Source organism: Schistosoma haematobium, chromosome 2, assembly GCF_000699445.3.
Source record: "Schistosoma haematobium chromosome 2, whole genome shotgun sequence".
Taxonomy (NCBI): domain Eukaryota; kingdom Metazoa; phylum Platyhelminthes; class Trematoda; order Strigeidida; family Schistosomatidae; genus Schistosoma; species Schistosoma haematobium.
Window position 1 is genome coordinate 14,376,451 of NC_067197.1, and position 17,895 is coordinate 14,394,345.

At 33.7% G+C, this 17,895-nt stretch overlaps 2 protein-coding genes across 3 annotated transcripts; both read left to right on the plus strand.

Annotated features, from left to right (window-relative positions):
• Window positions 1–2,754: 2,754 nt before the first annotated feature.
• On the plus strand, window positions 2,755–8,105 carry CYB5D1_1 (Cytochrome b5 domain-containing protein 1; the record flags this gene model as incomplete). Of its 2 annotated transcripts, XM_051214402.1 has the most annotated exons (4): window positions 2,755–2,890; window positions 5,706–6,001; window positions 6,044–6,139; window positions 7,612–8,105. In XM_051214402.1, the coding sequence occupies 3 exons, from the start codon at window positions 2,773–2,775 to the stop codon at window positions 6,116–6,118; spliced, it is 489 nt and encodes a 162-aa protein (XP_051067570.1). In that variant the 3' UTR covers window positions 6,119–6,139; window positions 7,612–8,105. The 2 variants fall into 2 exon arrangements, with proteins under 2 accessions (XP_051067570.1, XP_012799575.1); XM_012944121.3 differs by lacking the exon at window positions 6,044–6,139 and having other exon boundaries at window positions 2,773–2,890.
• Window positions 8,106–16,709: 8,604 nt separating this feature from the next.
• MS3_00006271 (uncharacterized protein) lies at window positions 16,710–17,253 on the plus strand (the record flags this gene model as incomplete). Its single annotated transcript, XM_012944120.2, has 1 exon — window positions 16,710–17,253. One exon carries the CDS (start codon window positions 16,710–16,712, stop codon window positions 17,064–17,066), a length of 357 nt encoding a protein of 118 aa, XP_012799574.1. The 3' UTR covers window positions 17,067–17,253.
• Between the last annotated feature and the right edge of the window lie 642 nt (window positions 17,254–17,895).

Genomic DNA, 17,895 nt, shown 5'->3' on the forward strand with positions numbered 1-17,895 from the left:
CCTCAAGAATTAGTCACAACAATAAATTTAGCCATATAAATGCTCTTAACAAGTATATGTGTGACCAGATTGTTCGAAATGTATTGCGCTAATATATCACATAGTTCTGATAATCTTCGTCTTCTAATATCATTATCGAAATTTATCAAAGGGACTAATTGTTTTAAATGAAAGCTCTGGTGTAGATGATAGAAAATTCCAGATACTGTGTGCATAATTGTCAAATCTGCATTAAATACGAATAAATCTAGAACTAAACAAGCTTGACATACGTGTGGCAAGTCAAGCCGTCAGTTGATGCACGAGAAGAACAATAGGTAGAAAGCATCATTAAACATTATTATTACCTGGGTGACCAGATTTTGACAGGTGCAGAGAGCGTAGCCGTTTTACAGAAGAATGTCGTCGAATGCTTAGCAACGACATTGAGCAAAATATTGCGAACAGTTATGCGATGAATTTCTACTTGTGGCCTACGGTTGAATTAAGCCATTTATATGCAGGTTGCTCATTCCTAGTATGCCGCCTTATGGGTTATTTAAGTATGCGTAATTCTAACCATAGCTCACCCCTGATGGGCAGATTTATACAGGTCAAACTGAAAGTAGTTACTAAATGTTATAAGGCATCACAAACAGTAGAAAAATCATTTCATGTATAATGAAGCTCTCCAGAGCTACTTTCATATGTATGTGTTTGTTAATGACCATGATGGCTTGATTATAATCATAGTTGACCGCCTATGTAAGTCGGTAGAAGTATTTGTCTAAGTTTATATGGTAATCAACATTGAGATCAGACAGTTAGGCCGTAACGGATATGCAGTTTTTAACTAAACTATTGTCCTGAAAGTTTATTTATTCCAGAATCCCAAAACGGTTAAATGGGTCGTTTACTCAGGTTGGAGGGGAATGTCGTTACCACTTACCTTATGATGGATTCACACATCATGACCATCACATAACTTGGATTATCCTGTCATGATAATCAGATGAACCGGCCGCCTTAGTGACTGATTGGAATAAAAAATCTTATTAGGGCAATAACATACATTAGTAAAGACAGATTAGAAAAACACGGAGCGGATTTACTGAGACACGGGCCATTTATAAGCATGTCGATAAATTCATATCTCTTAAGTCTGTCATTAATCGTTGTTTTCAGTTGATGAGGCTTCCGTTAAATTTATCACTCAAATTTCTCTGCGTGGAGGATTCGCATAGATCTGTTAGTGACCTACCTGGTGCGACTACTTCCGGCGAATTCGGTGTCGAATCAAACGTACATGTTGGTTCAGTGAAACGCTACTGAACCCTAACATAATCAATCGTCAAGCCGAACCGATCCTACCTTGCACAACAGATCAATGACCACCGTGCAATCGTAAAGATTAGAGATGACTGAGGTTAATTAGTCGATTGAACGTCATGGACTGGCCCTCGTCAGCCGTGCTTGCACTCCATATTGCTTTAACCTGTTTTAACTAACGCATTCCTTTAGTACTGTCACGTTTGTTCTATACATTCGTTAAAGAAGCCACAGCACGTTATTACCAGAAAGATCAGTCCATCTTTTCATGTTTCACGTTTTTGCCACTGCCAAATCCATAGTTCGAGTTTTTCACTACGCGTACATGGGATGATATAGGTTCAGTGAAACATCTTAAGCCTCAGACGAAATGTACACCGACCAGAATCGTCTCTACCTTAGACGGCTAAGAGTTGAACATTTTATCGAACCTTGTCATGATCAAGAATAATAAACACGGACTATTGTGTAGAAAGCCATAAGTCGGCCCAAGCTGCAGTGGTTCTACTCTGTATTTCCGAGGTGTTCCTTAATATATAAATTTCGCATTATTCTTCCTGTCATAGTTAATCATCAAAGTAATTGCCTTACCTGCTTATCACGAAATGACAAGCCAGATTACGCATCGATGATTAGGTTAGATTCTGACGTGGGCTGCGATCCAGCACCATTCCCGTCCTTTATTGTCATTAAGGTAATCAAACGATGCAAATGTCTCATCATATTGACATATATTACCGAACTAAGATGAACTAAGTTAAAAATGACAACTCATAACAAAGTGAAAGTAGACCTGAGTGAACAGCAGACAACATAAAACTGGAAAAGTACAAAACCTAGCACGTAGTAGTAAATAACTCCTTAAAATACATGGTTCTGTATACATTAAGCGGTGAGATAAACAAAAATTATTCTAAAGGACACCACCAAGCATCATCAGATCACGGTACATCCATGACGTCATAGGCTTCTCCTCTGCATGATGACCAGCTTATAAATTATATATTCATCGGCGACATGCAAAAGTCGAACGTACCTTAACTCAGAAATGTTAGTATCTTATTCCACATCCTCAGGTGGAATTGCAGAAAGTTACTCTTAACCAGTATTGTCCAATTCTGACGTTACCAGTATATCTTATGTAAAATCAAGCCTTTGCAAATGAAGACATCCAGAAGAGTGAGACACTGTCTGCCACTATGTAAATATATTTTAGTTTAAAGCATTAAAATGTTTATCTGCCTTTGTATGCTTCTAATTAACTACAACTGAGCTTTCCGCTATTCATATGTAAGTTATGTTGTATACCTTGAAATAGGAGTTGTGAATTCATTTCGTGAGATAATTGTGCTGGACAATGATTGATTACTGCAAATATTTGTGACTGAGAATCGTATGTCAAGTAGTGTTACTTTAAATGGACTAAATGTATATATATAGCTATGGAAATATTGAGAGTGGGAAATGAAAAGTCGCTACTTTACACCAAACGAGGTTTTAGCACATAATTCACCCGAAGACTGTTGGGTCTCGTTTCTTGGACATGTTTGGGATCTCACACCAATATGCGCACAGAACAAGGGTGAATATTGTTGACTGTATCGATTCTACTTAAATCGCGTATATATTCATCAATATCAGATTTCAGATTTGTGTAGTAAGGACAGAAGGCCTACCGCCTATGTTATTCCTTTTCTAGTATGCTTCTGTGAGTGTCCAGTCTTCTCTTGAAAGAGTCAATTGAAGGTGCGGACACCACTGCTTCAGGCAGCAGGTTCCAAGTATTGATGACTCGGTGTGAAAACCTGTATGCCACGGATATTTTGTTCGTTCTTGGCTTTTCTACTCGCCTGCTATGTCCTCTGAGGTGTCCCGATCTAGTGGGAAGAAAGAGAGAGAGGATAAGTTAGGTCCGAAATCATTTCTCAGTATTTTGTACATCAATATTAGATCTCCCCTTAGTCTGCGATAGGACAGAGTAAAGAGGTTCAGTTTTTCAAGCCGCTCTTTATATGATAAACCCCGGAGTTTCGGAATTGCAAGGGTAGCTGCCCTCTGTACCTTTTCTAGTATGTCTGAGTCACCTTTTAAACAGGGGCTTGCAGCCTGAACACAGTTCTCTAACTTTGTTCTCACTAAGGATGTGTATAATGTGGTGAACATGGTAGTATCAAGCTTAGTGAATGTCCTTTTTAAAGCCCAGAGGGTTCGAAACCCCTTAACTGCGACCTCCTGGCAATGGGCCGTCGTCTTAAGATCATTGCTCACTGTCACCCCTAGGTCCTTATGAGACCGGACTACGGGTAATGACACATCCCCTATGTTGTACGTTTTAACCTTTGAATCCCCCAAGTGCATGTAGACACACTTTTCCGAGTTGATAGGCATTAGCCACTCTTTAGACCAGTTCATCATATTATTTAAGTCCGCCTGAAGAGTAAATGCGTCTTTGTCTCCAGTTATTACTCGCCAAATTTTTACATCGTTAGCGTACAATAACATTGGAGACTGTACTATACTTGTAAGATCATTAACGTACATTATAAAAAGTAAAGGACCTAAGACGGAACCTTGGGGTACTCCACTAAGTACTGGTCTCCAGATGGAGCACTTGGAATTTATTCTTACTTTTTGCCTACGACCTACTAGGAGATCCTTAATCCATTTTAAAAGAGGTCCGGCAATACCAAGGTTTGCCAACTTCAATAGCAGTCTATTAGTTGGCACCTTGTCAAAAGCCTTACTGAAGTCTATGTAGACAACATCCACTGATTTTCCGTTGTCTAGCGCATTAATCCAGAGCTCCCTAGCTATAAGGAGGTTCGTTGTACAGGATAGACCCTTTCTAAAACCATGTTGTGCCATGTTCAGCAAGTTATTGGTTTCCATAAATGCTGTTATGGTCCGTTTGATTATTCTTTCCAGTATTTTAATTACAACACTGGTGAGGCTTACGGGTCTGTAATTTGATGGAACTTGTCGTAGACCTGTTTTATGTATAGGAGTGACGATTGCGTCCTTCCAGTCCATAGGTAACACACCTTGGTCAAGTGACATTTTGAATATCACAGTCAGTGGGGCTGCGATATATTCGGCAATATGTCTCAAGATTTTAGGGTGTAGTTCATCTGGTCCTGTTGACTTCTCCATGTTTAGGGTGCTAAGAGCCTTAAGCACATCGTTTTAGTCGAAGTCCACGGTGAGCAGCTGGTTTGTTGACTCTGTAATTAGGTCTGGTTCTGTCTCTAGAGGAGGTTCCTGAGTGAAAACTGCCCCAAAGTAGTCAGCCATAACCGAATTACATTCGTCTTTTCTGGGAACAGTTATATCATATATATTTCCGGTTTGATAGTTATTTTAGCCTTCATAATGGTAATAGATACTTAGAACATTCAACACAATCTTATGTTCTGCAATATCTGACCCAAAGAATTTAAGCTTTTGATCAAAATGACTGAAATGTACCTGACACTTGTTCGTGATATATTCTTTGTCGTATTGTTATTTCTCATGAAAAACAGATGAATTTCTTTTTGAATTGTTTGCAACTAATGGTGATAAGTGACGTTATAAATTTGACGATCAATAATAGAATTGAATGAAGCTTCACTTAATTACTTCAGAATGGTTGGTGGGTTCATTATTTATCACAACAGTCTGAGGAATAGATGTGAATCTGACTGATTTAAAAAGTTACTGCTGCGCTATGGGGCATCCACTAGTTATAACTAAGTGTGGAATACAGTCCAGTTATGTCTAGGAAAGTAGACAATCCGGTGTACATTTATGCGAAAATTAGACACTGATGTAAATTCAGTCACTTCAAACACATGGCGGCAGAAGGAGGATATGTCCGACTATTTGCCCTCGGCAGGCAAGGGATCGGACTTTTTGACGCGTTACTCCTTATTTTCCTTGGGAATATTTGTTTATTTGCCTTACATCCGTCTTTATTTCCTCTTTTTGGTTTGCTTTGGTAAAAATGAATACACAAACAGTCCTAGATTAGTTTTAAGTGAGGCCGGATTTGATCAAGCTGAAAGCTATTTTCCGTTCTAAAAATACAGTATTCTAGCAATTTTCGATCGTCACCCAAGAATGACTGACAAAGATTAGGCGAAACCCAGTTGCAGTGAAACGAATACTGAAAAAAATTAAGAAAAAACGATTATACTGAATTACATGTACATTTAAAGACAATCAACAGACTGAATCTCAATATTTTTGTGATTGTGACGTGTTTTTAAGTGACTAACTGGATGGTGTTTTAATGCGTCTCATGAAATCACACGAATTAAAAGGTTGGGTAGAGTGAAAGTACTGTCAAATGTTATTGAAGCTATTCATACTGACTAGTCTCGATCGATTTGAAACTCAATTTATTGTATTCATTTTAGGTAGCATACTTCTCCAGCCAATCTTAAACGAAGCTGGTAGAGACATATCGCACTGGTTTGATGCAAAAACTGGTGACGTTCGACATCACATTGATCCAGTTACGAACTGTTACGTACCTTACACCCCCTTTGGTCGATTTGTTCACATACCACCACCTTATCCAACGACAGATTGGGCTACAGATTTCGGTATACCTTGGTGGAAAGATGAGAGACTGATTGTTGGATATTTAACTAAGAAGACAAGGTTTGTACGTATTTTCAATACACTTGCGCTACTTCAACACGAAATTGAGGTTTGTTTTCTTTTTTGTAAACTATTATAATTATGCCTTTAGTCAAAAATATATTACTATCTCGGCCATTTGATCAAATGTGAAATACCTCTAGCGCCGAATTCAGTGACTTATTAAACACAATAATACAAGAAGATAGTTAGTTCATTAAACTCCTCTGGATATTTGTTTTTGTGTCAAAATAAAAGTATAGCATCGTCAAAAATTAGAAGTAGGATAACTACTTTTCTTCACGGGATACACAAACGTCAATCACTGCTTGATAAATTCCAGTTTTTTAAGAAGAAAATAGGTTCAAAATATCGTTTGATTCACATTCTCAAAAATATTTCCGATGTAAAATCGATGTCCACTAGAGAGACAAACAAAAGTGGAAACCGAGTTTATTCAACATCGATAATTATTGTCTCGAACCCTATAGAATCGTCCAATAGGCTGTTGGGCGTGATAAACACCAAGATTTTCATCTGGTACGATATCTTAATAAACATAGGGGTTTTTATTGTTTCAACGTTAGTATTTAGGATTTGTTTTATGACCGATGGTTCTCATTCCGCCGCTAATTGCTATTCAAAATATAATTAGTCAAAAGAACAAAAATATTATATAGACGTCCATTCAGTTAAGTCATACGTTGTGAAATGTTGTCCAGTGAGGCGAAACCGAAAACGTAGGAACCATTTAATTTCAAAAAGATAATACCTATTGAGAAGGGGTCATACGTGAGGCAGTGTAAATAATTTAACGTACCGCTATAACATCTGTTTATATAACATTTCATTTTTTATTATTTCAGTACAACATTTCGTCCCATCTGTTCAATAAAACATATCATTTGTATCAATTCAGTGTAAACTTTGTTGTTTCAACTCACTACGACTTTCGTCAATTGATAACTAATGCAGGTAAACCTGCATGTAAGAGAGTGTATTTTGTTCTCATGAAGGAGGAATACTTTTGGTATTGGATGATTAGAAAAATCTTCATCTGCCAATAGTGTTGGTCTCCGTTGCATTAAACCACAGCGACTCTCAGTTTTATACATACCACTGTTCCCGCTTCTAAGTCACAATGCAAGCAATAACAATATCTATTAAATAATTTGGCTTGCGAATCCAAAGCTTAGTTCATAATGTTTTAGCATTTGAGGTAACAGGTACTAGATTCAATTCTTACTGCGAAAATTAACACTGAGATTTAGGTACATCAGTCTGACTAGTTCCAAATAGGATTAAACATAGATCCTGAATCCAATTGTTAGCGTCCGTTTAAAACATATCTAATTTACTCTGTAAATTATCTCTTTGGTGATAAAATTAAAATTTGTTTACAATAAAAATATAACGACCTGTTGATTGAGTCATGTTACCTGTAAAATATTCGTCGACTTTACCTACAATGTAAAATGTTAAACTATTTTTGTTTTTCTAACTAAACGATAAAATTTTGTTAATCAAGCTGTTTACTTCAAAGAACATCTTATTTTTGCTACTCCATAGACCTTCTGTTATGCCGATGCTTTAAAAATGGGAGATTCGGAAATGTATTTTTCTAAAAATCTGTACATTTTCTTATTTTAAATCTATTATTTTTTTTATTCTGTCGATTAGGTATGCGTTGAGGAGACTATTACAGATATTCTTGTTCGTTACTTAAAATTTAATTCACACGCTGCCTCGTATACATGGAAGTATAATGGTGTTGTACTAGATATGGAGAAAAATCTTGAGGAGAATAATATTAGGGAAGAAATACAAGATATTGAAGATTTATTTATGCCTCAAATATATCTTTATTACAATGACGATTTGACTGAGGCATAATTAAACAATAAGTCAAAAGAATAATTTATGATTTCATGGTTATTTGTACGCAACAAATATAAGTACCATTATTTACATGAAAGTAAATTTCTTTAGGGACTTTCATTTGATATGAAAAAAATCTATTAATTTAAAAATTTCGTTTTCTTATGTGTTTTATTGGCTGTTATACATGTTTAAAATAGTTTCTGTGATCAGGTTTCAATGATAAACCAAGATCTATGAAATATATAAAACTGAAAATTAAACAGTAACTCACCGATTGATTATAACTGACTGATTAGTGTGCTGTATTTTTGTTATCATAATGTTATTGATCACCACACTAATACATCAGTAATTTAAAAAGATGATTATCTAATGAATTTAAGATAATGCTACTTGAAAAATAAATTATTAGGGGGAATTTTATGGGAATAGTAAATTTTCACAGTCTAAACCAAGAACGCATCTCAGCTAGATCACCAATTAAAACCTACAAGCACTAGACAGCCGTTTCGTCCTAGTACGAGACTTTTCAGCAATACACACCCACGAACCCGCATCCGATAATTAAACTGAAGACCTTCGGTATCTTCCACTAATGCTTAAACTGTAGACCACGAGGCTGGCATCCACGTTCATTTTTTCAGTATAAAAAAATCATTATATTTAAAGCTTTTATTTCCTTAATATAAAATGTCCCTCCGGTCTGAATTATTGAGGATTTTTAGCTGCTATCATACTGATGTTAATCATTAATTATCATATAATCGTATTCTCTCATAAAATAAACTCAAAGATTGGAAAAGTTTTACTAACCTATTTAAATATTTTTACAGAAGCATTTTAAGGCATCCTAGTTAAAAGCACGTATGATTAACACCAGTATTGTACCTATAGAATAGTTAATTGCTAATTCATTCATTCATAGCTAAGTGAAAATATCTTTGAGATATGAATTTATGACCATCCGTTTAGAGATAAATCCATGAATACTTACTTTGAAGCTGTATTATTATATTGTATATCCCTTAGAACTACTACAAATATAATAAAATTATCAGAAAGTAATGGTGAGGTTAGTTAAAGGTTAATATTTAAAGATGATAAAACGGTTGGTAGGGCTATGTACTTTCGTCAGCTAAGGTTAATTATGTATGTGCTACATTTTATCAGTCACTTTCTACTACAAACCACAAAGTATGTTGGTATAGGAGCCGATGAAAACGAGTAAATGAAGTGAATAACTGCTGTACTAAATTATATCAAGAGGTACGTAATACTCGATCGGAATAAAATGGGTAACCATAATCTATAACCTCAGACTTAAAAAGCTATGATTCGAAACAGGCCACAATGGTACAGCTATATAGTTGTTTTTATCTACTGTTTTACCCTGAATTTGAACATTATTTTATCTCAATTTTTATTTCGAACTGTATTTTCTATAATTTATTCTTGGTTACCGTTGAAAATACTATTCTTACTCATTTCTATTTTATCTAAACAATTCCCTCTTTAAGTGTGCTAATTTGAAATGCAACAGTTTTTAGTAAGACACATTTCTGAAAACGCTTATACTGTTTATGACTGATTGATAAAGATTAGCTTTTAAAACATTGATATTTTCTCTTTACATACTCTTAATTCAGATAATATTCAACCAGTAAACTACAATAGGCTGTCTCAATACAATCATTATATCATATGTGAATATTTCCAAATTAAATTAATACTATTTACTGGAATCTTTAATATTCTTTGTCAATCTAAATAAAAAGAAACTTATAACTATTTTGTTTTGGAAAAAAAATTGCGTTAAGAAATGCACAATAAAAGAGGTCAGTCAGCTACAACGTAAAATCAGGCACATATATGCGTTGGTCCAAGTTACCATACCTCATTAACACAGCAAGACGAGCATCGGATTCATAAAATTAGTTAATTCAGAGGTGGTAATATATAAAAGGAAGATTACAATAAGGATATAGTACAGGAAGAAAGAATTAGTTCGTAGAAAGAAAGGTATGAAGTGATTTTAATCTCATAGTTTAAGGGAAGACAAAGAGTGTATATACCTACGCCATTGTGATCGATTCTGAGCCATGTCACATAGAGTCTCTAACCATTGGTTATGATAGTCACACGAACACTAACAGTACAGGAAAAAAAGAATTAGTTCGTGGAAAGAAAGATTTAAAGGTAACAACTAGAGAAGTAATATCAGTTGATCATATTTCATATTCAAATTCTACCTCTTTTTAACAAGAAAAAAAAGGGTAGAAGTTTTATTACTTTCTCTATTGTTATTTTTATGTTCATATATGACAGATATATCAATATTGGAATTAGTTACCTGTTATTTTCAAAAAAAATTTATTTTTATATTCATTGAAGGATAAAATACACTTCTACATAATTACTAATTTGTTTTCATAATGTTAAAAAAGATAAATATGCCATAAATCTTAGTATAGATTTAAGATAAAGATTATATTGTAATATATGCTTGAATGTATTCAATAATATGTTATTGAAGTTAATAAGATATGTCATTTATCAAACTGAACAATGAATTGGTTAGATTTAATCCATCAGTGTAATATGTAGTTTAAATTAAAGGTAACAATTAAAGTAATAATATTAGTTGTGTTGTATCTCGATGAGAATAATGAATGGTAATTTTTGGGATTCATTTATGGACCAATATTATGAGTATATTTTTATCGTATAATTGTTATGGAACTAAACTGTTCATATTCATGTCGCTCTTATTATAAGCTTTGATTTGACCTATGAACTATTATTATACGGTTTACCATTCATGAACTATTCCCTGTCTGTTAATCGCTACCTCCCTCATTCACAGCCACATCTGGCTAATTCCTGAACAAATGTTGTTTATATTTTATTGGTACGTTGTGGCCGGTTTGTTTGGTATACAAACTCAGTATGCTTGAAATATAATGATTCATATCTTAGAGACTGAGACTTGCGTTCTGGACTCAACTGGCTGGGCTAGACAGCGAAGCGAGACCAATCAGAACTCTAGGCCGTTCTTACGTGTTTTACGCGCCTGGTCCGATCGATAATACGCTGCGCTCTAGTCTGCAGTCACAAGTTACAACAAGTCGATCACATTTCAAGGCATTCTTTTTATTATTAAACTTATTAAGAAAATTAAGTTCAAATTCTTAAATTGAACTAATAGTTTAGTCAGTGAGATTATAATTTATGGACGATCTTTGAGCGACGTTAAGATGATCTTAAGAGTGTTCATCTACTTATTAGGGCTAAATGAGGGTTATAAATCAGTTTGAAGAATAAGGATTATGATTTACAGTTGATGGTTAGGGTTAGAAATTAGATTTAGGGTTTTTATCACAAAGTGACATTAGCTATAATGACAAGACTTAATTCAACCAATTGGGTGAATGAATTTCGTGCTAAAATCTAAGACCTGTAATCTTACACATGATTGGTTTGTTCATAAATTATAGCCTTGGTATTTAGGCAATTTAACTGCAATTGCTTAAAGTATTTGAAGTTGATCTATTAACACTTATTGTTCTCTTTTATGTCAAGTTATTTCCAGTTATCCCAACTTTTTTACAGTTGTGAAACCTGATATAAAATAACCATTTGATGTTGATACAAAACAGGATGTAACATTAGTGCAAATGATACATAATTTCAGTTTACAAACAGGGAAAAGTACAGTTTTCTAATCTGGTCACAGATGTATCAATAAAATCTTTATCTGTCATCAGTTTTGAAAATTGGCATTCTGACTGGTGTTTGACTATAATTAACCCACAGGTCACACATGACTAATTAATACTTCAGTGACTGCGTCAACTGATATTAGTCAGGACTATTTATTATACATCATTGTGATTAGCTAGACCATAATTACGTCCCTAAAGAATTTAACATTTATATTCAACTCTTTTAAGACGTATCTCTCGCATGTAGATCTTTTCATCAACCTAGATCTCGTCAGTGATAAAATGTATAATCTTGCACAAACTTAGATAATAGTGATAGAGCTTTGAGAATGAATGTGTTGAGCATAAAATATTTCCTTAGGACTGGTCTATATGACATCATATTTTGATCAGTATTCTCAACAAAAGTGATTAACTTAGGCATACTATTTTTTTCGAATAGGTGGTATAAATGCTTCAAGTTAAAAGTGGCTGATGATAAAAAATGGATTTATACTATTTTACTACAGTATCTTTACTTCAACGTATCAGGAGATTCTAGGCCCTAAGAAGCATCATTATAAGGAATGGATAACTATCGAAACCCTGGGCAAGATTCAAGAGCGAAAGAACAAGAAGACAGCAATTAACAACAGCCGAACACGAGCAGAGAAAGACAAGACACAAGCTGAATACATAGAAGCAAACAAGCAAGTAAACAAGGGCATTAGAGCTGACAAGAAGAAATACGTAGAAAACCTGCCAACGACAGCAGTAAACGCAGTAAGAGAAGGAAATACGAGATAACTATTCGATATAACGAAGAAACTGACAAGGAAATATAGTAAACCAGAGAGACCGGTCAAGGACAAAGAAGGCGTGCCGATCAATGAGATTCAATAACAGAGAAACAGATGGGGAGAAGGACTTGGGGAACTCTTGAATGGGCCAACTCCACTAATCCCATCGGACATCAAAGCAGCACACACAGACATTCACTCCACCAACGATCGAATACGTCAGGATGGCCATCTGATAAATCAAGAGTGGGAAAGCAGTAGGACCTGAAAATATACCAGCTGAAGCACTGAATTCAAATATAGAAGTAACTGCAAACATGCTCTACGTTCTATTCAGAAGGATTTGGGAGGAAAAACAGGTGCCGACAGACTGGAAAGAAGAGAGTTTCATCAAGATATCAAAAAAGAGATCTGGATAAGTGTGAGAATTCAGCCACAGAGTCATCTCAACAGAGTGTTATTGAACCGGATGAAGGATTAAGTAGACGTCCAACTTCGACATCAACAAGCCGGATTCCGTAAAGATCGGTCGTGCACAGACTAAATCGTAACACTACAGATTATTGTTAGGAAATTGACTGAGTGGAATTCGTCACTATACAGCGATTTTTTTGACTACGAGAAGGCGTTTTATAGTGTGAATAGGAGAACATTTTTGAACCTTTGAGGACACTATGGTGTACCCAAGAAGATCGTCAATATCATACGGAATTCATATGGTGGACTACAGTGCAAAGTCGTGAATGGAGGACAGCTAACAGACACATCCCAAGTAAAGACCGGAGTTAGACAAGGCTGCGTTCTCTCTCCGTTCCTCTTTCTTCTGATAGATGACTAGATCTGAAGACCACCATATATCAAGGGAAGCACGGGATAAAAGGAACAGTTTGCATGCAACTAGACAATTTGGACTTCGTAGATGACCTAGCTCTTCTATCCCATAAACATCAACAAATGAAGGTCAAGATAAACAGTGTAGCAGTATCCTCTGCATCAGTAGACCTCAACATGCACAAATGAAAATGCAAGACCCTCAAGTATAACATGGAGGATACCAATACAATCACACTTGATGGAGAAACTCTGGAAGAGATGGAAAGTTTCACGTGCCTGGGCAGTATTATCGACAAACAAGAAGGATCTGATGCAAATGTAAAGTCAAGAATTGTCAAAGTAAGGGCAGCATTCCTACAGTTGAAGAACATGTGAAACCCAAAACAACTGTCAACTAATATCTAAGTCAGAATCTTTAATACAAACGTCAAAACAGTTCTACTTAAATTTTGATCTCCATTCAAGATTACCAATATAATTGGGTTTTGAATCATTTGGAGTTAAGAAGTAATCTAAAGATTCATCGTTGAATGTAAGCGAAACTAATATTATTCAATCATATAAGCAACAAAAGATTTCATTCATTTAAAAATTTACATCAAATGACAAGAATAAACTACTTTATAGTCAATCAAACAAACAAAACAGTGATCAAGTTGATTAGATTAAACTTTCCAAATTTCATTCTGATCAAGTAATTACATTTAGCAAAATGTATTTCATTGATTATATTACATCATTAAAGTCTATTTTTATTTTACATTACTTCTTAATAGACTTACAACAAATGTATTCATCTATTAGTTGGTGTCTTGAATTAATAAAATAAATGACAGAAATTTTACTTCATGTTATCTTTGTTGAAATACAAAGAAAAAAGATGAGTTTTTCATTATGTCAAGTGAACAAATCTTATTTTACCAGTCATAAAAATGTTTTCAAATCCCTCTGGGCAGGATCGTGGATGTGTACTACTGAAGAGTCCCACTATAGGACGAAACGGTCGTCTAGTGCTTCCAGGTTTTCTATGATGGTCTAGCTTCAATCGACTCATAATCTCAAGTATTTAAAGTATTATAGTAAATTAAGTGAAATAATACGGATTTTCAAACTAAATAGTTGAATAGATAACTTGAATAGTTATAGTTAATTGTTAATGAATTTTAACTTCTATTGACTTATGATGGGAAATGTTTTATTGACGTATTATATTGTTTCTTTAAAATAAACCTCAAAAGATAGAAAGTATCAACCAAGTTCAAGCTGAAGATTATGTTTAAATAGAGAAAGTTAAATAAGTTTTACCAAAATACTGAGTAGTATTGACCAATTTATCTGAATATCTATTAAGAAAAATATGTAAATATATAAATATATGGGTTATTTAATAGTTGAATTTGAGTCAATTAGAGCTAGACTATCATGAAAAATCTCGATTAACCTGGGTTAATTTTTCTAAAAATAAATTAACTAAACTCGTGAATTAATTGCTAATTGATATTTTGAAATACTGGTTATGTAAATCCGATTTGAAAGTGTGTAGCAACTATCCTACAACCAACCTCACTTATGGTGAAATTTGGTTAAACACTTTTATTAAGTTACCTAACTGACAATGTTATTTGAACAGTAACAATTCGCATATGTCTTTGTACTATTATGATCACTATCTTGTCGGTATAAATGTGTATCTTGATCACATGACAGACTCTAGCTAAAATGTTGATTGCTTAAATATCACTCGATGATTCATTTTCCTCCCCATGTATATATGTACTCAAATCCTATTATTAGCTTTCTCTTTGCCTTGCTGTGCCCTTATGCAATTTGACTATAAATTTGCCTGTGTAATTGTTTGCATATCCATAATCACCACTCTGCTTCAAATTCGCTTTAAGTGCCCATAACTTTGGTCTGCGCTATCTGCTAATAAACTGTAGTTGCCGCTTATCATTGCCTTCTGATTCCAAACACCGTTGAAATGTATATAATAACGGTTACAAGGGTGATTGATCAACAAACCAAAGCCACTACAAGCGAACCAGCTGCGTGATATTATCCATTTGTCAAACGATAATGTCAATTAATTACCTCTACGTATAATTATTATTAAGTGATATGTCAGGTAGTAAGTTAACCTGATAATTCAGTTTGAACACTGTTAACTGTTCAATGATCTACAAGATCAATATCCTATGATGACCATTTACGTTTTATTTGATGTCAAATAGTTTTTTTCTTTCGAAAATTTTATTATTTTTCTACACAAAACAGATTTTTCCTTACTAGTCAGTTCATTATTCTCATATCCATTTATTGAACATTTAAAGTCAGTAATTCTTGCTTTATGAGCAGTTTTCGTTCGGTTAAACTACTTCTTGTTAACTTATTTAAATGATTGCATAATCTATAAAGGAAAGCACCTAACTGCGTCACAAGACAAACCCTCACATGGAATCCTCAAGGCCAAAGGAGGAGAGGAAGACTAAAGAACACATTACGCCGGGAAATGGAGACAGACATGATAAAAATGAACAAGAATTGGATAGAACTGGAAAGAAAGGCCCAAGACAGAGTGGATTGAAGAATGCTGGTCGTCGGCCTATGCTCCATTAGGAGTAACAGGCGTAATTAAGTAGGTAATAATCTATAAACTTAATGTACAACAATTCATCCAGTTATAATACAGAATGAATGAAACTAATATTACCTTGTAGATCGAGCCTCATCAAAATAATTTGTTTAGTCGGCTTCCGGAGAACTTCAACAGAGCCCCCAGAGGCCCAAAAGGAGCCGAAGGGTCCTAGCCAATCAGAGTATGATGGAACGTTCGAGAATTCCGGCGTGGCGTGCTACTATTGGTCGGTAGCATAATATGACGTTAACGGATTGGCTGAAATATGATGTTGATTTAACAGACGTCAACATCTATAAATACCCTTGATTTTCTGTACAAAAAGGAACCTTAGGATAAAGTATTTTCTCTCATCCTTGTGTCTTCTCTCTGGTGTTTAAGTCGCTGTGTAGTTCTAGTCTGCGGGTTACCAGATAGCTTAGAAATCGTATATAGCGTTTCATCGACAAGACGTATCATAATTACATTATTAATCTTTATAAGATTATAATTGTTATTCCCATGATATTTCAATTCTGATTTATTTTTTATTGTTTTATAATCTTTTAACTCGATTTATTATTGTCATATCATTATGAGCCAATCAAATTAATCGGAATTTTAAAATTCAACTCAAACTTATCTACCAATCATAATTATACGAGTGAAGAATGAACATTCCAAGTTTTTTTTGCCCCTATCTATTTATCTATCTATTTATCTACCTTTAAATCTATAGTATTTAATGGTACTAAGTGTTATTTATTATTCATAAATACCCAATTTACATATTGAAATACATTGTTACAGATTAATATCTAATTTTGAAATATCATTTATAGAATAAAACTTTATTAGTACGGGTTTTTTCAAAGAATGAATCAATTTGTATGTTATTTTATTATTCTTAGTTTATATATAACTTATTATTATTGTTATACAATTAAAATGAACCCATATGGAAATTTTATGTATCCTTCATTATCAACCTCATCATCGTCTGTCTCATCATCAGAATCAGAACCAGAATCATCTCCAAAACTGTTAGTACCTTCATCAAAATCACTACCTATATCTCAATCTTTAATTGATAAATATCTTACATTTAATAATAAATTCAATAAAGATCAATTTAATCAATATTCTGATGATCGTTCTAATAATTATTATGATTATTATTATAATCATCATCATCCACGAATGTCGAAACGTGCTGATTTGAAAGATTTATCAATTCATAGTGATATGGCATTTATACGTAAATTATTCGATCAAAAAAATCATGAATTATTAAGACTTGGATAAGTTTTCAAAAACAAAAAAATCATAAAAATTTTAATTATTTTAGCTAAATAATGATCATTATTATTATCATTGATTTCATTCTTGTTTTACTGAACTAACAATTCAAAGATCTATAATTCTATGTTATTAGTAATGTATTTATTAGAAATGTTAACCAATAAAAATGCTAATAAAATTTAAAATAAAACTGGCGGGAATTTTGTAGATATCATTACCAGGGTTTTGGTTATTTATTCACTGAAGAAATAGTTTACACTAAGTGACGAAACGTCAGAAAATCTCATTTTTCTACTCATTAAGATATTACAAATATATTACTTTATTTATGGCTTAGATTTGTTTAAAAATTACTATTCATCTAATATATTTTTTTATATTTTAACAAGTGATCATGACAATAGTATATTAAGTAGTATAGTCTATAGTAAAAAAGAAATATCTCATCAAATCTAGTTCGTTTGTTTTATGAGATGTGAATATTTTTTTGGATTTCGACTTTTAGAAAGTTGAAATTCTGTACTGTTTAAATGTCTTAAACTAGTAAAAGAACTATCAACTGCCTCCTTATTATAATTAATAATGAATTTTTGTAAATAATAAACTGTGAATAATGAGGTTGGAGTTATGGGGATATTGAGTGTAGCGCACACAGACAGGTTGTATAGAGAATATAGATATAGTCAAAGTTACGACTGGAAAATGAAAACTCTCCTCTAAGCACCAATTATTCATTGAATGAACGGAAAAGTGACCAAATTTCTAGGTATGTTATGTACCGAACATGAAAATAATGTGATTAAACTTAATCGAGTAATTATATATTAACGAC